General features: G+C 48.4%; 9 protein-coding genes across 9 annotated transcripts; 3 read left to right on the top strand and 6 right to left on the bottom strand.

The window, feature by feature from the left end:
* Positions 1-328: 328 nt before the first annotated feature.
* N7517_002603 (RNA 5'-triphosphatase domain-containing protein) lies at positions 329-2,596 on the top strand (the record flags this gene model as incomplete). The annotated part of the gene is made up of 2 exons (XM_056720333.1): positions 329-785; positions 837-2,596. The coding sequence occupies 2 exons, from the start codon at positions 329-331 to the stop codon at positions 2,594-2,596; spliced, it is 2,217 nt and encodes a 738-aa protein (XP_056584468.1).
* Positions 2,597-3,054: 458 nt separating this feature from the next.
* On the top strand, positions 3,055-3,994 carry N7517_002602 (40S ribosomal protein eS19; the record flags this gene model as incomplete). Its single annotated transcript, XM_056720332.1, has 3 exons — positions 3,055-3,084; positions 3,509-3,633; positions 3,700-3,994. The coding sequence occupies 3 exons, from the start codon at positions 3,055-3,057 to the stop codon at positions 3,992-3,994; spliced, it is 450 nt and encodes a 149-aa protein (XP_056584467.1).
* Positions 3,995-4,672: 678 nt separating this feature from the next.
* N7517_002601 (uncharacterized protein) lies at positions 4,673-5,306 on the bottom strand (the record flags this gene model as incomplete). Its single annotated transcript, XM_056720331.1, has 3 exons — positions 4,673-4,702; positions 4,761-5,077; positions 5,126-5,306. The coding sequence occupies 3 exons, from the start codon at positions 5,304-5,306 to the stop codon at positions 4,673-4,675; spliced, it is 528 nt and encodes a 175-aa protein (XP_056584466.1).
* Positions 5,307-6,029: 723 nt separating this feature from the next.
* N7517_002600 (uncharacterized protein) lies at positions 6,030-7,520 on the bottom strand (the record flags this gene model as incomplete). Its single annotated transcript, XM_056720330.1, has 2 exons — positions 6,030-7,443; positions 7,489-7,520. The coding sequence occupies 2 exons, from the start codon at positions 7,518-7,520 to the stop codon at positions 6,030-6,032; spliced, it is 1,446 nt and encodes a 481-aa protein (XP_056584465.1).
* Positions 7,521-8,359: 839 nt separating this feature from the next.
* Positions 8,360-8,707, bottom strand: N7517_002599 (uncharacterized protein; the record flags this gene model as incomplete). The annotated part of the gene is made up of 1 exon (XM_056720329.1): positions 8,360-8,707. The coding sequence occupies one exon, from the start codon at positions 8,705-8,707 to the stop codon at positions 8,360-8,362; it is 348 nt and encodes a 115-aa protein (XP_056584464.1).
* A 491-nt stretch (positions 8,708-9,198) lies between these two features.
* On the bottom strand, positions 9,199-11,327 carry N7517_002598 (uncharacterized protein; the record flags this gene model as incomplete). The annotated part of the gene is made up of 3 exons (XM_056720328.1): positions 9,199-10,741; positions 10,792-11,161; positions 11,216-11,327. 3 exons carry the CDS (start codon positions 11,325-11,327, stop codon positions 9,199-9,201), a joined length of 2,025 nt encoding a protein of 674 aa, XP_056584463.1.
* Positions 11,328-14,165: 2,838 nt separating this feature from the next.
* On the top strand, positions 14,166-15,278 carry N7517_002597 (uncharacterized protein; the record flags this gene model as incomplete). Its single annotated transcript, XM_056720327.1, has 1 exon — positions 14,166-15,278. One exon carries the CDS (start codon positions 14,166-14,168, stop codon positions 15,276-15,278), a length of 1,113 nt encoding a protein of 370 aa, XP_056584462.1.
* Positions 15,279-16,550: 1,272 nt separating this feature from the next.
* Positions 16,551-17,354, bottom strand: N7517_002596 (uncharacterized protein; the record flags this gene model as incomplete). The annotated part of the gene is made up of 1 exon (XM_056720326.1): positions 16,551-17,354. The coding sequence occupies one exon, from the start codon at positions 17,352-17,354 to the stop codon at positions 16,551-16,553; it is 804 nt and encodes a 267-aa protein (XP_056584461.1).
* A 588-nt stretch (positions 17,355-17,942) lies between these two features.
* On the bottom strand, positions 17,943-19,418 carry N7517_002595 (putative mitochondrial ADP,ATP carrier protein (Ant); the record flags this gene model as incomplete). The annotated part of the gene is made up of 5 exons (XM_056720325.1): positions 17,943-18,491; positions 18,546-18,791; positions 19,007-19,083; positions 19,165-19,186; positions 19,368-19,418. 5 exons carry the CDS (start codon positions 19,416-19,418, stop codon positions 17,943-17,945), a joined length of 945 nt encoding a protein of 314 aa, XP_056584460.1.
* Positions 19,419-19,669: the final 251 nt, after the last annotated feature.

Genomic DNA, 19,669 nt, shown 5'->3' with positions numbered 1-19,669 from the left:
AAGTACTTCTCCTCCCATAGTAAATGCCATAATCAAGCAAGTTCCTTCCCAAATTTGCTGCAAGACCCGAGTGGGGCATATGGATGACTCACCCCCACGCCGCTCCTCCCGAGGCTGTGAGTGGCCGAAGCTGATCTCTCTACTTTTTCTTATCCTCGCCACTCAAAGGTTTCAACGTTGTCGATCTAGCTTTCCTTATTGGTCTCAAGCCCATTTGCCCTATTTGCCCTATATCCAAAGAGCATCGGGTGCGCCATCGCGTGGTTCTTGGCGAAATCCCTATCGGGGGGCTCTGAAATAGCCCAGAACGCCCCTCCGGTACTTAATCATGGGGCCCGACGCTATCTCCGCCCTCTACGACTCGTTGACGTCTCAATCCAAACCCTCAAGTGTCGCGGCTATCCTGCGATTCTTTCACTCGGTGCGCGCGGCCGCCCAAAACGTTTCTTTCTCCTCCATTGCCAGCTCTTTCCGCGGCCTTTACCGCAATGACGATGTGAATTGGGGTCAGGTTGTCTTCTTAACTACCTGTGTGATCGCCATGACTGGATGCGGGTTGTTGTCGTCGCTGCTGAGGCGCAAGCAGTCAGGGTTAAACGCTTCTCGTGCGCCACGTGCTGCCGCTCGCAAGAGCTCGAGTAAATCTTCGAAGATTCTGAGCTCCTCGGAGGAGGAGGATTACGAAGATGAAGACTACGATAGCAACGCATCTTTGCGACATGGAACCAATCCCAACTACAAGAAGAAAGATTGGCCGTCGGACACTCAGCAACAAAGCTCCGATGGTAGGTGAATAGCTCATCTTTCACGTGAGGCCTTGGTTAACACTCGCGCAGCATATGAAACGGACCCGGGCATTCTCAGGAAATTCACCACCTACAACTCCTACACTACCTCGGTAGCTACCTATCCCGCAATTCGCACATTCTACAGCCCGCATCCACACCTAGCTCGACTCCCGATCAAACCGACTCCTATCCCACTGATCGTGGTTGTTCATGGGCTAGGCGGGTCCCTAGCACAGTTCCACCACCTCCTAACCAGTCTATCTAATGTCAGTTCGTGCTTTGGTATTGATTTACCCGGGTGCGGCCTGTCCAAGTTTGCGCCTACGGATTGGAATGCATACACTGTGGAGGCTCTATCCGAACTATTGGCTGAAGCCATTGATCAGCACCGGGACCGGGAGGCTGGTCAAGAAATCATTCTTGTGGGACACAGTCTCGGATGTTCCCTATCCGCCCTCTTGGCTTCATCAGCATCCTCCGTTGGTGCAAAGGTGAAAGAGCACATTGTCGGCCTTGTTGCTGTGTGCCCTCAAGCCTCACCCCCATCTGCGGAAGACACTACCAAGTTTCGCCGAGCGCTCTATATTCCTAGTCCAATTTTTGATCTTTGGCGTCGCTGGGACAGACGCGGAGGCGAACAAAGTGCCAGTGTTATGCGGATGGTCGGCGTCGCTGCCGACACGGAAACGCGAAATCTCCAGGTGCGCTTCAACAAGCAAAGTCGGACGCCTGTTTGGCGACGCATGGCGTGGGGCACACTTCCCACCTACGATAATCGCGACCACCCGGTTGGCGGACTCCCTGGTCAAGAGGTCTGGGCGGGAATTCGCATGCCTGTTCTGTTGGTCGCGGGAGAGACGGATGCTGTGACCAAGCCAGTGGAGGTGCAGAAGATCTTGAAATTCTTTGGTGATGCTTCTGCCCATACTACGATCGACACCAGCGGTGGCAGCATCATCCCGGACGCTTCGCGAGTCCATGACCATATGTCACCTCCATCCGGGGATCTCGTCAACGAGAAGGCGCTTGGTGTGCAGATCTCCGAGAAGAATTTGGAGGTCGACCAGCGGAAGCGAGTGGTCAAATCTGCAATTTTGCCGGCGCCCGCATCTCATGCACTCCTCTACGACCGAGCAACCTATCGCACTCTTGCAGGGATTATCCAGGATTTCCTCTCGTCAAATATCGATAAGCGCCTCGGTCTAGGCTGGCAATTGCAGCATATGAACACATCTGGAAAGTGGGATGTCAAGAATCTCGCCAAATGGCAGAAGGTCGCCCCGGTCTCGGAACGAATCGCCAACACATTTGTTGCGCTCAAGATGTTGCGCGAGGTTGACGAGGAACACAACCCTACAACTTTCTCGGCAAAGTACCGTGGTCGCATCCACGCTGTCATAGACATCAGTCATGAAAGTCCGGTCTATAACCCGGCCGAAATGGAGAAGGGTGGAATCCACTACTACAAACACCCGACTATATCCAAGATTCCTCCGACTCCAGACGAAGCACGCGACTTTATCGCTCTGGTCAATAGACTGCAAAAGGATATTGATGAGGAGATAGAGCAGCGTACGGATGAAGAGAAGTCTCTACCACGTCCAGTGGTCGGAGTTCACTGCCACTATGGCTACAACCGTACCGGGTTTTTGATCTGTTGCTATTTGATCGAGCATCTTGGTTTTGGTGTGCAAGATGCCATTGACGAGTTCAACCGATGCCGACCTCCTGGTATCCGCCATGGTCATTTCATTGACACTCTGTTTGTGAGGTATTGCGTTGGATTGAAGAGAGCGCCCACACTGTAATTGGGAATGATTTGGGCGTTGAACTGGGGCGAAGACTATGGATCAAGGCTTAGGAAACGGGGTACATCTTTTAATCGTTTCAAAGTTACGAATAATGAAAACCGTCATGAAATAGATGTTAATGGGTGTATAATTAGAACACGAGAAATAATGAAATCTTCAAAATAATCTTTCATCACGGATTGTATGTCAAGTAATTCACGCCTGGAACATCAGGCACCAAGGGGTGTGCTGTGGAGCCTTAGAGATCAGGCACAAATTAGGCCATATCACATGACCCAGCTTAGGGTACGGCTAACCCAAAATGGACAAGCGAACGGCACACAGACCCAACCCGCCCAGAGTTGTGTGTGTCTTGAAATTTTGAGCGACTCTTCGACTTCGACCCTGCCCACCTCGACGCCCAACGCCTCTCTCTCTCTAATCCCTACCCTTCGACCCCTCGACAAGTCGCCAAAATGGGTGGTGTTACCGTTCGCGATGTGGACGTAAGTGTCCTGCTCGATTTTTAGGTGATCGGTCACCAGCTCTGGTTTGCATGATGTGGACGGTTCGTTTCTGGATGCACGGATACCACAACATCGGTCGGATCATATCGCCAATATGGAAATGCTTCGCACGGATAACGCACGCAATAGGCGAATGGTTTCATTTCCTATGGGGAATATGTCGAATATCGAAGGATGTGCATGCATGTTTTGAGGGGCGAATTTTTGATAGATCCGTCTATCTGTCGGTATTCTCTCTGGAATACCCGACACGACGACTGCATCCTAGCGAAAACTCCACACGACGAATGATGAACTGCTTCCAGAAACGAATCCGACACATCTGCAAATCCACAGACTTTTGACCGATCCACGCATATGCTGATGAGCCACAACTAACATATCACTTTTCTCCCCCACACAGGCGCAGAAGTTCATCTCTGCCTACTCTGCTTTCCTGAAGCGTCAGGGCAAGCTCCCCATCCCCGGATGGGTTGATACTGTCAAGACCTCTGCCTCCAACGAGCTTCCTCCCCAGGATGCTGACTGGTACGACCGCATCAAATAACAAGCCACCAAAATTCGAACAAACAATTGACATTGCTTTTTCTAAAGGTTCTACGTCCGCGCCGCCGCCTGTGCCCGTCACATCTACATGCGCAAGACCGTCGGTGTCGGCCGTCTTCGCAAGGTCCACGGTTCCACCAAGAACCGCGGTGCCCGCCCCGCCCACCACGTTGATGCCTCCGGCTCCGTTGACCGCAAGGCCCTCCAGGCTCTTGAGAAGATCGGTGTCCTCGAGATCGATGAGGACAAAGGTGGCCGCCGCATCACCCAGAGCGGTCAGCGTGATTTGGACCGTATCGCCAAGACCACCGTCGATGAGGAGGAGGAGTCGGATGAGGAATAAACGTATCGCAACAATGGGCTTTTAATAGTTCGGGGATAAGTCGTTTGTTTTTGTGGTTTTGTCTTCGCTACGGCGGCAAGATATTGGAAATGACGGCACAAAAATAAAAATTCGGAGCTTGCGGTCCCGTGCGCGACTTTACGTTTGTTTCTTTTTTCTTGTTCCAACTCCATATTTTTTTTTATCTGACGACCAGACGGGGCTACTAGCGGAGAGAGATATGGGCGGTGCAGAGTGCATGAGGATGAGGCATCATTATCCGGAGACTTGAACGAGAGAAGAGAGCGGACAAGACGGTCTACACAATCCTTCCCCTCTCTCTCTTGTCGAGGGGAGGGGATCTTTTTTCCCTTTGACATGTTTTTATGATCTCCCTCACCTCTTTGACCCCGATCAACCCTACGGCGTCTTTGTCCCTTTTTTCTCTCGTGGTCTCCTGGAAATAAAGAGCATGTCTAAACACTTCAAAACTGTTCCGTCCTCTCTCTCTCTGTGTTGTAGATGTAGATGTAGGCGTCTGGTTTTCATTTAGCCAACCAGCGAAGCTTCAGCCTTACACATGATATAGATCAACGTTCTCCAAAGCCCAATTTATATCCAATCATTGCTATTGAATTTATGCAGCTCTCATTCTTATATATGTACAAGACAAGTCTAATGCTCACATTGCGATCCACTTCATTTCTTTCCCGACTGAGCCGCGGTATCCTAGGAGACAATCAATCAGCACCACAACCATCACAGCTAGCGGCACAGATGTACTCACTAAGTAAACCTGATAAAACTGCATCTTGATATCCTCGTCCCCCTTCTGGGGCGCGAACACAACCCGTCCAGCCCAAGGCACGTAGACATCATTATCAGGGTCGGCCTTGAGTCTATAGTTCACGCCACCATACAACATGATCTCATCGTCGCTGCCGAAGTATATCTGCATAGGCGTGTGTCGGCGGGAAGCAACGTGTGTCCAGAGACCGTGACGGAGGGTGAGAATTGCTATTATGGGGTTGATTTTGTTAGCTGGAGTACAACCCAACGCAGATGTATATTCTGCATTGAAGTGGAAATCGGAATCGGGATCGGCTGTATAGCTTCACCAATGTTAAGGGCGGAAATCAGATAGCACCATACCGCTTGTGCCCTTGGCTTCCTTAGGTCCCATGATGAGTGTCGCATCTTCGGTGAAGCTCTGGACGTATTTCTCGTGCAGAGACTCGGTGTCGCTGGTGCGGTAGAAGTCTTCCATGAATGCGACGAGCGCGGCGGCGCGGGGTGGTGCGCGGGTAGTGTCGTAGGCGATTTGGTAAGACATTGTGATTTAGAGAAATATTTGCAAGTCGAAAAAAAAATTAATGAGAAGATGGCGAGTTCTTGCGGGATATGTCTATTTCATCATGAGGGGAAATATCGGAAGGGACGTATCCGATCCTATCGAGAACGATATAGATCGAAGTTTTTCTTTCTGCATTTTTGTATGGAGCAATGGGCATGGTATTACCCTTAAACCAAGACTAGATACTGATGCATGTGAGGCCCTGCTAGATTTGAAAAGTACATGGCCTACATGTACTCGAAGTCGTACGTTGTACTTCGGAATAGCATCGGAAGTGGACATCCACACCCACAAATGATAGCCACAGTCACCCATTCAGAGATTTGTATACTAAATCGCATACTAAGCCGGGGTAATTGTGGCAGATAGTGATAGTCCATGGGTAAATGCAAGCAAGTCCTTATCACATTTATAGATTTGCCATATTTCTTATGTTGTATGAAATAAATGTGCCTTCGGTATAATACTTATACTCCGACAGTTTTGTCTGATATTCTCATTCTCTTCCTAAATAATATCACAATACAAGAGATTTATTGGCTGAAGGTTAAAAAAGAACCACTGATTGTTCCTAGCTAAGAAAAGAGAGGGGAAAGAGAGGGAATAATGCTAGCAAGTGAGAAAGAAAGCATATAGATCTTCTCAACGCGTGGCAACCGTCCGTTCCTTGACAAATACACACATACTCTTTCTCCTAGCAGATCATTCAATGCTTAGCATAGGTCTCTCGTTGAGGTCTGTGCAATTGTCTTCCTTCATGTAATCATTTTGAAGCGCTTGACGATATGGCGTCCGTGTATAGACGTAACCTCCCCCATATTCCCTCTTCAATATCCGATCCATCACTGCTCCGATCGCTCCCTCTGCATCATTATGTGCTTGCCACCATCGCCAGTCCTCTCTGGGTGAATATTGTGTACGAACACTGCTATGACCAAAGTCGATCATAGCCAATTTGTATTTGTATTCGGAATCCGAATCGTTGGCTGGGTCAGGTTGCACGATAAAGCACCTTACATTCGCATCATCGTTGAGGATTCCATGGTGCATGATGTTGTTGACAATCTCGACAGCACTGTCAATAATGGGCTGCCATGCTTTCCTTGGGGCATTTTCGTCAATTTCGTGCAGAGGGAATCCTTCGATGTATTCCATAAGAATCCCAGGGTGTTCGAAATACCGACTGAGGGGCTGACCTTGGGTGTATTCTGGCCCCAGAATTTTGGTATGTGCAAAAATTCGGGGGACATGAATGCCTTGCAGATCTTTCATCGCCTCATATGCTCGGATCTCTGATTCGTAGAAAGACTGCTTTGAAATGTATAGGTCTACCTCGTCACATAGGTAATCCCACTCTGCTTCTTCATCTCCAGAGTCCCCTACATCCTCGACCGCTGCATCGAGACTGTCGGTCTGTTGTTCTCCATTTATCCCATGGGTTTTGTGGGTAGAATTGTTTCCGTTGGCTTCAGCATTTCTGCTGACCTCTTGGGTTTCAATGTCAACGATCTTATGACGTCCCCAGGGAAGGAGCGCGGTGACTCCAGTGCGAAAAAAGCGGATGGCGCAGAATAGACCATGGGAAACCATATTGCAAGCATGGAAGATAGGAGACAGGAGCTTGATTGAGAGCATGGAGAAGCTGGAGAGAGTGCCTTTGGACTTGGCATTGTCGTTCTTGTTGGCGTTGTCGTTCTTGTTGGCGTTGTCATCCTTGTTGCCGTTGTCCTGCTCATAGGTGTTTTGTTGGTCCTCGCCGGTATCATCTTCAATGATCGTTGGCATAAAACAACGCTGTTCTTCTCTTTCTTTTATGGTACTCCTCTCGTTCTCAATCGCAAACTCCCTTCCTTCGTCTAAACAAAGGAACTTATAAAGTTCTCTCTCAGTTTCCGGGGTCCAAGGAGCCACTTTATGGCGTAGTTCGATTGAAAACCGTCGGTCATAAATCTTCAGGACCACATTTCCTTCAATACCTAGATCAGAAAGATCGGAATCAAATGAAAGGACCATAGAACATGAAAAAGTCCAGGGTTCGAAGGTTTTGACGATTGTGGCTTGAACCGGGCGACCGTTTAGCTGTAGCGTGATCTTACTACCTGCCACATACGGGCATCTAAAAACGTTAGACTAAATCAACCAGCGCGAACTGGTCACTTACTCAGTCGCTTTATCCGCAACACTCTCTTCCATTATAAGACAAAGAATGTGTAAAGCCCTACAAAGCTGGAACTAGGCCTGATCTGGATGTTGATCAAGAAAGGTCTGAAAGTAGAATAGATGTGAAAACGATTGGGAACAACTGGAAAGAGGCCAAACACACTGTACAAATATTTAACGATACAAAGAACCAAAATGACACCAAAAATAGAGGGGCAAAACACAAGAAAAAAGGAAGGAAATGTTTCTTTCATGCGAAATGCCGTGCCAACAGTCAATCTAAGGACGTCCGTACTACGTCTTCCCAAACATGGCCTTAGTCGCCCGTACATGGCGGTGATAATAAAGAATCTTCAAATTTGGAAACTGAAACACTGAAAGGGAAAGAAGCCAGAAAATATCAGCAGCGGCTTTTTGCATCAAAGAATGTGCAATAAGGATTCAACCTCCCAAGTCGGCTACCGAATTCATGCTCTAAACTTCTAATAGTATCTACTACTTCAATCAACTATCTTCTTATGATAGTATCATTTGTTTCATTAAGGATGTAGCTCTATATCGACAATTTACTTATGTTCCAGAGGGATAAAATGATATTTTATCCAGGATAATGTTAATAAAAGGCTTTGATTGTATAATTGTATAACTACGAACTCAAACAAAGGGATGAGAAACAAGGAACATAACGATAGCTTAGAACAAATAGAACAGTAAGCAACAGAGTCAGTAGAAATTAGGGAGAGGCTGGAGAGGAATCTCCAATTCATCCAACACACTCGAGGTTAAAGACAACCCCGAAAAAAAAATAGTTGCAGAAACAAACTGATGAGTTGGGAAATATATCTATATTCAAACCTGTAGGTGTGGTTGTCCTACTTGCCGATCTTGCCGAGCTCAATTCCCAGAGCATCGATGATATCCTGGGAGGTAGGAGGACTGGTCGAACCGTCCTCGTTTCGGCTGCCCGGCATAGCAAAGTTCAAAAACTTGACATTCAGGTATAAAACCTTAATCAGGTACTCTGCTGGCTCAGTAGTCGTCTTCATGCTCCTCAGTCTATAGGCGCCGAGAGTTGACCCCTTACCGTCGCCGTGGGCATAAGTCCAATCTCCTGTATCCCAATAGAACTTCAAATGTTCTGGTTTCATATTCTCCAGGTAATCCCTCGGTGTAAGATTAGATGACTTGACACGATCTTTAATGACTCCTCGTCCAGGCATGTTAATAGAAAAATAGGAGCTATGTAGGATATGTCTAGTATGTAATAGTTGTAGTAAAGGCAGCTCAAGATGGGAGTGAATGATGAGAGTGAATGATATGAGTCTTTACACCGAGGTGGACCTTCGTGCTTTTTATACTATAGCAAACGGATACTCAAGAGACTACTCGAGATATCTCGACACAAAGAGCCATCTACATAATAAAGACCACACAAAGGGTTTGTATCTATAAACATAATGCTCAAGCGCCATCAAAGACACTGAAGAGATCGAAGTTAAGGGGACTGGGGAAAAGAGCTCTGAAGGGACACTTGAAACGAGACTGCCAATGGAGGATTCCAAACAAAAGGACCAATAACCTCTTCATTTTGTCTCTGAAAGAAGCATCAATGAGACAAAGCTAAGCTTTGTGTGTATAATAGATATAGGGAGCTAAGAGATGCATATCCCTTTGTCTATACTCGAAAAACGCTAATGCCTTTTGTCTAATCCTAAGAGTCGAAGTAATCCAAAGACAATTCCAACGCGCGGCATTGTTCCAGCCCATCCAAATCCCTCATCATGGAAGGCCACTGAAACAACCGAAGCTGACTTGCTTTACCAAACGGCTCCCACAACCCAGTCGCCTCAATCTCCCGAGTCGTATTAATGTATCCCCTTACCTTCAAAAAGGCCAAGTCAGGAGTAGGTCTAGCCTCCCTCGCAAAACTCGCCCAAGAATCTAGTACATACTGTCCAAAGGGTAGATCGAACTCATCCCGGAACGGCAAACCCTGACGACGGAAACTGCCAAACACGTAGAACAGCTCGCCAGAATGGCATTTAAAGTACTCCTGGCTGGGATCACCATTTGGGAACTCATCTGTGATCGGAGCGTTGCACACCGGGGCATTGGGTGACCAGCCGGGCATTTGGTATGAACGGTTGAACTCGTAGTAGAAGATATCGGGGAAGATATGAGTCTTTGAGGCTGTATGTGCAGTTGCTTCGTCGATGCATCGGAACATTCCATCTGTGGCTATTCGAGAGGAGGTGTTGAAGATATCGAGTGTAGCATTGGTAGTTGATGGTACGGGGAATAGTTGGCTCGGTGCAACTGAGTCAGGCAGACCAGTTTCATTGAGGAAGGATTTCAGAGTTTGTCCCACTGCAGGATAACCAATCATGGCAGCGCCATCGTCTCTCATCGTACCGATCATCAAAGGCACATTGGCAGTTGATGATGGGTTTATTAAATCCAGCTCCGAGTTTCGGAGGTAGACTCCATCAACAACCAGATACCGCGCCGAGTCAGCGAGATTTGCAATCGTTGACGCGGGGAGTTGTCTCAAACATTCCACTGCTGAAACAGCATCTGTGCAGTTTGTCTCGTTGAGAATGGCATTCCCCACAACTTCCATCTCCTGCGCGATGGTATAGTACTTCGAGTAGGTTGTGCCATAGGCCAAACCACCAAGATTGCTCTGCATAATTGCACCAGCGAACTTACCTCGTGATACAGGAGAAGCAAGCAGTGCCCGTACTGAACCTGCACCGGCCGATTGGCCGAAGATGGTTATTCTATCCGGATCGCCGCCGAAGTCCCGGATGTTTCGACGAACCCACTCCAGCGCCGTGGTCTGGTCTGCCAATCCGTAGTTCCCGTTGGTTTCGCCATCATCTAGTGCAAGGAAGCCCAATGTTCCCACACGGTAGTTTATGCCGACGACCACAACATCACCTCTCGAGGCTAGATTGCCGCCGTCGGATGTCGGGTCACTGCCAGTGCCACCGGTGAAAGCCCCGCCGTGAATCCAAAGCATCACAGGTTTGAGATGTCTCTTTCTGACTTTGTTGCTTTGGGGAAGATAGGGAGTCCAAACATTGAGGAACAAGCAGTCTTCCGAACCAGTTGTGCCTTGTGTACAGTCAGAGCCATAGTCGAGAGCCGAAGCCTTTTTGCCAGACCCTTTATACAATTGGGAATAGTCCCATCGTTGGGGCTGTTTAGCGTAGCGAATTCCTAGAAAGCGGAAACTGAATCGATCCCGGAATCTATATTTTGTTAGGACATATTGCGAGTTCTGGGAAATACTAGTTCCTACCCAGTGAGGTATTCATCGTTAGAGTGGACAGTCACCTGCCACTGAGCACTTGTATCCTGGAATGTACTGTTGGAGAATGGAGCACTTTGTGTACAAAGAACGGGCAGTTTTTCGTTTGCAGAGGCTTTATTAACCCGACCATTTGTGTCGATGGTGGAGAGTTTGTGGTGGTCCGAGGCCGTCCAAAAACGTTGGCTGCGAGTGTATTTGCCTTGAAATACAAGGTAGTCCAAGTCGCTTTGAATCTTTTTGTAACTGGAATCAGTCCCCCAGAGAGTCTCTCCAATCTTTTGACAACTTTCAGCGGCTTCTTGCCATGGTCTCGCATCGAGCACCACAATTCCTGAACTTGACAAAGGACTTTCGGTTTCTGTTCAATGGTCAGTTCTTGATTCCATATTCTATTATCAGGGAAGATGCATACCTAGCAGGTCATTGTGAATGAGAATGGAAATATCAGAATGTAAAGACTTGGGGCTTACTGCTGCATTCGCAGTGATTGCCAAACAGAGAAATGCAAACCCATAGTAGACCATTATGGTCAAATACGTGATGATTCGAAACAACCTCTAAGCTACAGGAAGCACCTTATAATCCTATTTAACGATTTCTCTTTTGGCTAATTGTCGAATTGTCAAATTATTTAGGCACTCGAAACCCCGCGTCGGGACAATGACCTTGATAAAATAGGTGAAGATGAGCATTTATCCGATCATAAGAATTCAACATCTTCAACATCTTCAACATATTAGTTTTCAAGGTTAATAGGACATAAGCTTATTTTACCCCTGGTTATATATAGAAATGTCATTGGCACGGTTTACCCTTTTTCCCGCCTTTTTCTACTGTCTAGCTATAAAACTGAGAGAAAATAAGTAAAATTGACTAAAAAGAATATATGAAAAGACTGCTAAGACATCACCAAAATGCATAAGTGAACTGTTTTAAAATCATAACCAAAAGTACTCCGTAGTGAAAGCATCTGTAATCCCCCGCACAGGGATTTTCCCCATAAAGGTTCCGAAACAAGATCTAAGATCTCACAGACTGAGAAGATTTTCGATTCTTTATAGCACAGTCATGGAGGACTCAACGCAATCAAGAGGCAGTCTACCTCCACCCCCACCTCCCCCACAGAATCCTCGCTCAAAAATATCACCCACAGTCCTAAAGATGCGAAGCACATCTCCCAGCCACTTCTTTCAATCCCAAGTCCGACCTCAAACCCAAGACCCTGCGCCAACAGGCCCATACTTTTTCTACGGTTCACTTCAAGACCAAAGTCTACTCGTAGATTTGTTATGCCTAAAACACACCTCCCACTTGCGACCCGCATACATCAAGGGGTACAAGTGTAAGCTTTGGGGGCACTACCCGGCCTTACTCTCTGGTGATCCCGAAGATACTGTCACAGGGGCTGTGTACGAGGTACCGACAATTGAACACGCAGAAAAACTAGCGGCGTATGAGGGGCCTAGCTATACAACTGTTGCATGCTCAATTCGGTATACGGATGGCGAATCTCCAATGCAAGCAGAGGGGTACGTGTTTCTCTTCGTGGGGAATATGCGCGATATAAGTGAGGGGTCTTTTGATTTAAAGCTTTGGTCGGAGAGAAGGACAAGAAATAATTGAGGGAGACGTGGGGGCTCAGACTGCGGAAGAATGTACAGCGCAGAGTCAGAATGGTCATCGGCACCTATCACTCATATTCTGAGTCAGATTATTGACTAAATATTCTCTGACTACATGTACATATAAGCAACAGTTTTAATGGAAGCATGACTAAATATGATACCCAATATCGCAGCCCTGGAGGGGTAAAGCAGGGTACGTGGTATCAGGGACCGGTCAAGGCACAAACAACTCGAAGACCAACAGAGGCCAAATAAGACTGTCAGCTGTAGCATGATTAGCATGATTGAGGGGTTATAATTGTATAGAACTGTAGAATGGTATAGAAGGTGACATGCAGGGTTAGCTCGTCACCCGCATCTACTTCCCGCACAATGGGAATTAAATGACCGAATTAGGAAAGCCCACAATTATTATTTTTTTTTAGCACAGACTCCCACAAGTCAAGTGTACTCCGAACAGCTGGCTATGTCGTACATGGACCTCGCGCTAGGGCAATGCATTCCTCGGGGCAACAGGTGCTTGGACTTTCAAGTCAACTATGCAGGATTCCAAAAGATAAGGCAAATATGGGATTGTACGGGTGAGTTCATTGTTTATGTACACATACTCCTTATCCTGCACACAAAGAGTTATACAATATACCTTGGAATAAACCCTAGCCAAGAGTCACCGGTACAAGTGACGTCAAGGGCCAGAGCCCAGATTATAGTGGGACCCGAGGGAAGTGGATGTACCTAGTACATACCCGAGTACTTTATGTTCGGAGCACAAGTTACAGGGTAATTCAATGGTCCCAATGGGCAATTCTAGATGGAAACGTCACAGAAATAATGACATGTACAGTGTGTACTCCGTATGATGTCCACAGAATACCAAAGGTTGAAGTTCTTTAAATGGTCCACGTGCCCTGAACGACGGTTATCAGCCGATAGGAGAAAATAGGGTTACGCCCTGGAGAGCGCTGCAAGCGTTCATTAAAGGCGCACGAGCACTTACGATCACCATGACTGGCCGATAACAACTTGGCATGAGGGGTTTTTTATTTTCTATTACTCAGATATCTTTTCAAGGAACTGGATTTACTTGATCGGCTCAGGGATGTTAGTATGAGAATCAGTAGGAAGATGGTGTATATACTTATATTGTATAGAATCTATAGCTATATTTTTTTATATAATTATACATAAAAATAAATATAGAATACAGAGTAATAATGTAGTATAATAGAACCTTGGAAGTAGTATAGTAAAGAAAGCCGGAAGCACCCGGTGACGAGGCGCCAATCAATCCACCCACGCGCTTTCCTGAACGGACTACCCTTGGGCCTTCTCTAAGTACAAAGGTGTAAGTCACTGGGGCTTGTACCCCTCCAAACCTATCTTCTCTTCTTCACATATCTCTTCGATACTTGATCTGTTCGAACTCCTCGCCTTCCAAGGTTGGAATCTGCTCTTATCGCGACTATCGCTCTCCCCTTGCCGCGTCGCATCCCCTACGTGGATCCAAGCCCTAAACAAGTTGGCCCCAACTTCGCTACACCGGCTACAGTGTCTCTTTGTCACTGTGTGTGAAAGGTTAGTTACTTGCTCTTGTCCCTTTCACTCTGAACCTATTTCTGTTGCCACCCGATCATTCCGTGGTACTCCTTTGTCGCGTTTTAGAAGGTCTTCTGACTCATATACCCCGGTTTGCGCGCTTTAGGTTCTTCTCCTTTCACAAATCCATATTCTTCCATCATGGCTTCCCAGACAAACTCCAGCATTGCAATGGCTCTTGCTGGCAAGACTGCTTCTGTTGATATCCCTCAGCGCCGCTCTGGCCTGAGTGGCGGCCATGTCGCTACGCGACCCGGGATGCCAGCGATGCTTCCCACGCCACCCAACTCTATTTCCCCGACTCTGCCTCCTCAGACCTTCAAGCACCGAGTGACCCTATCGCCGGGATCGCCGCTGTCAACTGTCCCCCAGTTGGACTCCGATATCGACCTCGAGGATGCGGAACACGCCAACGGTCATCATGTCTCCCTGCCTGTCGATGACCTCGACAGTACCGGCGCGATCACCCCTGCCATGCTCTCCAAGTATCATCTCCCCGAGATCTTGCTTCAGCAGGGGCCTTTGGCTATCCGCCACGTTATGGGTCATCTGACAACTTCGGTCCCTGGCTTTTCGCATATTCCCCCAGCCAAGGCGCGCAGACTGGTTGTCGCCGCGTTGGAAGGTCGAGGAAATGGAGGAGAGGCAGGTGGTGTCCAAGGCGACGTGGTGTTCGAGAAGATCGGTTGGGGCCGCTGGGACGCGCGACGTCGTGGTGAACCTGCTCACGATCGTGATTTGAACACTTCGTCGTCGCCTCCATCGAGTGTCGCAGGTTCGTTCCAGCAGCGTGGCCTACAGATTCAGGGTCAGTCGGGCTGGCAGGGTGGCAACCGTCATCCCTACCGTATGAGCTTTGCCGAATCCACGGCATTCTCGTACACCGACGATTACGGCATGCAAGGGGACCTCGACATGCTCGAACACGAGGCAGACAAAATGTCTCTCGATGGTGACGACGGCGAGTACTGCTCTTCCTCGGAGGCTCCCGATGAGATGCAAGAGAACGAGTGGGTTGAAGGCGATGACACCGATGAGGAGGACTGGGCACAAATTGGCGCTGACGCTTTGCGCGCCCGTTCCATGAACAACAATGGCAGTTTCATCAACAGCCATGTCGCTGCGCGTGCAAAGCCCCAACCGTCTGGGATTTTCCCCGCCACTTGTCCATCTGTGGCTAAATTGCCACCCCGCACCTTCGACATCCAGGAACGCGCCGCTGTGGAGGCGCTCCTCTGCCTGGGCTCCATGTAATGCCCCACCCTCATCATGATCGGCGTTTATTTCTTTCAACTCTTTGCGGGATGCACTTTTATTCCTTTCATATTCACGGCCGTCGAAGCTGGTCTGGACCGCTTTGGGCCGTGGCTTTTCGGCAATTCATCCAGAAAAAAAATCCAAAACCAGGAAATTTGGTTAGCTTGCAGTGCAACTACCTCGATTGATAGGCGTTGGGTTTGGACCTTTGTGGTATTGGGTTTCCAAGATGGCGTTCAAGTTTTCACTTTTGTCTTATGCCTGATACGAAACAATTTGTCATGACGTTTCAGGGTAGCAGTCGCGTCGCTGCTACCACTATGACAACACCAAATACCCCTTCTCTTCTCTGCACCCTTTTTTATCTTTTACATGGGTTGGCTCACAGTACTATTGTCTGTCGCCTACTCATTCTGGCGTTTATCTTTGCATTAGTCGTGTTAGCTACCGCTGCTACAAGACTCCTCGTGTTTCTTTCTTCATGCTTCGGACTTTTCTAATATTCTACTTTGTCTCTTTTTTTTCTTATGGGTTTTCGATTCCAACAACTCCCCAATCATCCTTGGAGGATCTCAGCCATCTGGCGGAAGGTTCCGGTCGTCTTTATTGATTGCACTGACCCTTCTGGCTTGTATGGAATCTCAGTCATCTTCACTGATCCAACTGAGATGTTGTCTTCTTCCTCTCTCTTCCTCTCCCTATCTCTATTTGTCTGTGTTTCACTTTATGTGCCCTACGCATAGTCTGTTGTACATTGAAGGTCCATCACCCTTGCATTGCCTTGGAGGGTTGGGCTTCAGTTTTCGAGGCTGAATACTTAACGCTTCAGTCGTGGATGGGATGGAGGTACATAGGCAGTTACCTAGTTTAGAAACTTAACCCGCCGCAAATCCTGCGCGGTTCAGTTGCCACATTGTTCTTGTAAACTAAACTGTCCTCGGTATATGCTGGATGTTCTCATCCCAACTATGAGCTTTCCCATGAAGCTTGACGTAATTCAAACTACTTTATACTCCAAAGCCACCACTCATTTTGAAAATGCAAGTCTAACCAAAGAAGTGGTATTGAAAATATCATTCAAACCAAACTCCAAAGTACAAAGTACAAACCCAAAGTACAAACCCAAAGTCCATAACCCAATTTGATACTCCCATCCTACCCCAAATACCCTATCTGATACACAAAACCCTAACCCACCGCATGCGAATCCTCTGCCAATAAACCCATAGTAAAACATAGGACATAGGACAAACCCCAACCTAATCCATCCTACTCATGAACATCATTAATCTTCTTCCAAACCCCCTTCTCAACCTCCGCCAACTTATTCCCAGACCACCTCATCCACCCCTTCGCCGCACCCAAAAACCCCTCCTCCTCATCAGGGAAGATACTACTCGCCCCACCCCCATACCCAGCCCCATCTCCAGCACCGTAATGCAACGGCAGGGTCTGCGGACGAGCGTGCGATCCCGCGTTCCCCTGGTAAACAGACGAATAAGGCGAGGAAGTCGAGTTAGGTGATGCAGTCTGCGGACCCAGGGTAGATGCGTTGTAGGAGTAAGATTGCGTGTAGGTTTGATTTGTTGGTCGGGCTGATGGGGGCGGTGGGTAGATGGGGTCGCTGGGTTTGGGGGGTTGGGGGTGTGGAGAGCGGGATGTGGGTGTTGCTGATGCTCTGGTTTCTGGGGATGGGAGGGCGCCCGGTTGGGGGGCTGGTGGGGTTTGGGTTGTGGATGTTGCTGGCTCTGGGATGGTGGTGGTTGGTGGTGGTGCTTCCGGGGCAGCTGTTGGGGTTGCTGTTGGGGTTGGTTGGACCGGTGTGGCGCCTGGTTGGGGTGGTGGTGGTGTTGAGAGTTTGGGCTCGGCGGTTGTGTAGATCGGGGGGTTGGAAGGAGCTGTTGCTGTTGCTGTTGTTGTTGCGGGTGCTGATGGAGGTTCGGAGGGTGCGCTTGCTAGTGACTCAATTGCGGTGGCGGGTTCGGGCTGCGAGGTTGTTGTGTGTGTGCCTTCTTCCTGGTTGGAGTTCACGGGCGCTGAGGTGTAGGTTATGATACCTGTTGGAGAAGACATTTTGGATAGATGTTTTGTGAGAGGGTTAGGTGTCAAGGGGAATGGAGAGGGTTTGTAGCTTCAAGGAGCCTAGACGTCATGGTTATTGCCGCTGTGGAGCCTTGCCGCTTTGGGACTTCTTTTTTTATTTAATTTTTGGCTGTTGCCTGTGAAGTCTGAAAGATCCCAAATGACGAAGGGAACTTACAGCAACATAAGTGGTTGGCCATTTGCTTGCTGTTGTTTTGGCTATGTGCACATAACTGAAAGCAGCATGAGAGATGATGAGAACTCAAAGGATTGACCAGAGAACTCAGACAGTCTTAGCTAAGTCCTAGCTTGATATTATGATTTACTTTTATAATGTTTACAAAGGAGCAAGTTGAAAAAAAACGAAAGAGTTTGCAGGCAGTAAAGTACATTTGGGTACAAAAAGGAAGAATCAACCATTCTATGCTTCAAGATCCTTCGGACCCATTTCTTGACGCATCTATCTTTTGACCATCCCACATCCTCGAATTCCACGCCCAGTGGTTACACTGGGGGAGGTATGCATCCCCTATTCCAGTATAACTACAGTGGCAAGAGACTCACATTTCTGCGAATCGCTTAGAACTTCTTGCCGAGGAGGAGGAGCTGGGCCTTGTCGTAGATGGACAGGACACCAGCACCGGCAACACCACGGAGGATGTTAGCACCGGCACCCTTGAAGAGAGACTTGACACCCTCCTTGGCGACGATCTGGCGGGCAGCATCCATGGAGGACTTGTACTTGACGGCCTCACCGGAGGTCATCATCATGCGGCGGCGAACGGTGTCAAGAGGGTAAGAGGCAACACCGGCACCGGTGGTGACGGTCCAGCCGAGCAGGAAGGAGGCGATGAAGGAGCCCTCAAGAGGACCGACGAGGAGAACGGGCTTGATGGAATCGTACATTCCGAAGTAGAGACCACGGTAGACGACAATTCCGAGAACGGAGGGACCGAAGCCACGGTAGAGACCGGCAATACCGTCGGAGGCGAGGGTCTTGCGGTAGACATCGACGAGTCCGTTGAACTGGCGCTCACCGGAGCCCTTGGAGGACTTGGCATCGTTGGCCAAACGGGTACGGGCGTAGTCCAGGGAGTAGACGAACAGAAGGGAAGTGGCACCGGCAGCCTAGAGGTTTTGTTAGCTGTGATTCAAGCGCTAGGGTATGTTTGAGATACGTACACCACCGGAGGCAAGGTTACCCATCATCCACTTGAAGTATCCATCACGGTCCTTCTTGTAGGCGAACATGGACTTGTAGGTGTCGCGGAAAGCGAAGTTCAGGGCCTGGGTGGGGAAGTAACGGATGACGTTGGCGGTGTTTCCACGCCACAAAGACATAACACCCTCAGCGGCGGCAGTGCGCTTGAAGCAGTCGGAAATGCCGTTGTACTTGCGGTCGAGACGACCCTGCTTGAGCATCTCATCCTATTTATCGAGTCTGGTTAGATGCTGAATTGATGGAGATATTGAGCAGCCGACTGTCACGGGCCAAGGGAGAAAAATTTTCACAGGCTGTGATTGATGCGGGAAAAAACAGTTTGAGTCAAGATATTGTGCCTCAAACTGAATTGCAATCACAATCAAGCATGATATTCTGCCTCTGGCCCATTCCAATCGTTGCTTGACGAGTGGTAACGAACCTGGTTCTGGATCAGGAGCTTGACACGCTCAATGGGGGCAGCGGCGGTCTTGGAGACAGCGGCGGAGACACCACCCACTAATACACAGTTAGTATTGATATTCGAAGTGTTTAGACTGGCAATTGCTAGTCAATGCAGGCATCAAGCGTGACACGTACTCAGGAAGTCGACAACGAAGCCCTGTGAAAATTTTGGTTAGCTTGCTTGCTCGGTTCAATTCATGTTGAGATAGCGATGACCGGTCCTTGACATCGCAGAAGCAAGTCCGATGATACTTGATGAACATCTCATCGCATCTCATCGTTCTAAATCTTCACGCGACATCGAAGGCCAGCTCACAGGCTCACAGGGAGACACTCACGGGCATGCCGAAGACCGACTTGTCGGCCTGGTTAACGTCACCGGAACCCATTTTGAAGATAGTGCAAAAGAAACGGGATGCAAAAAAAAAGAGAGGAGATGGAAAGAGTGTCAAGAAGAAAGAGACACCAGGGATAATGAGGAAGAAAAAGGAAGAGGGAAGGCGGGAAGGGGGGCCAGAAAAAAAATACTCGACCGCCGGGCGCTAAGACCCAATCAGGAAGCCCAGGGGGTTAAATTACCGTATCTTACCGTTATTATACTGTATTAGTTTGCCTCCTGCCGATATCTCCCGATCCACTG

This window comes from Penicillium concentricum, assembly GCF_028827145.1.
Source record: "Penicillium concentricum strain IBT 3081 chromosome Unknown utg000001l_segment0_segment0, whole genome shotgun sequence".
Lineage (NCBI taxonomy): Eukaryota > Fungi > Ascomycota > Eurotiomycetes > Eurotiales > Aspergillaceae > Penicillium > Penicillium concentricum.
This window is presented reverse-complemented; position numbering and strand designations above follow the sequence as displayed.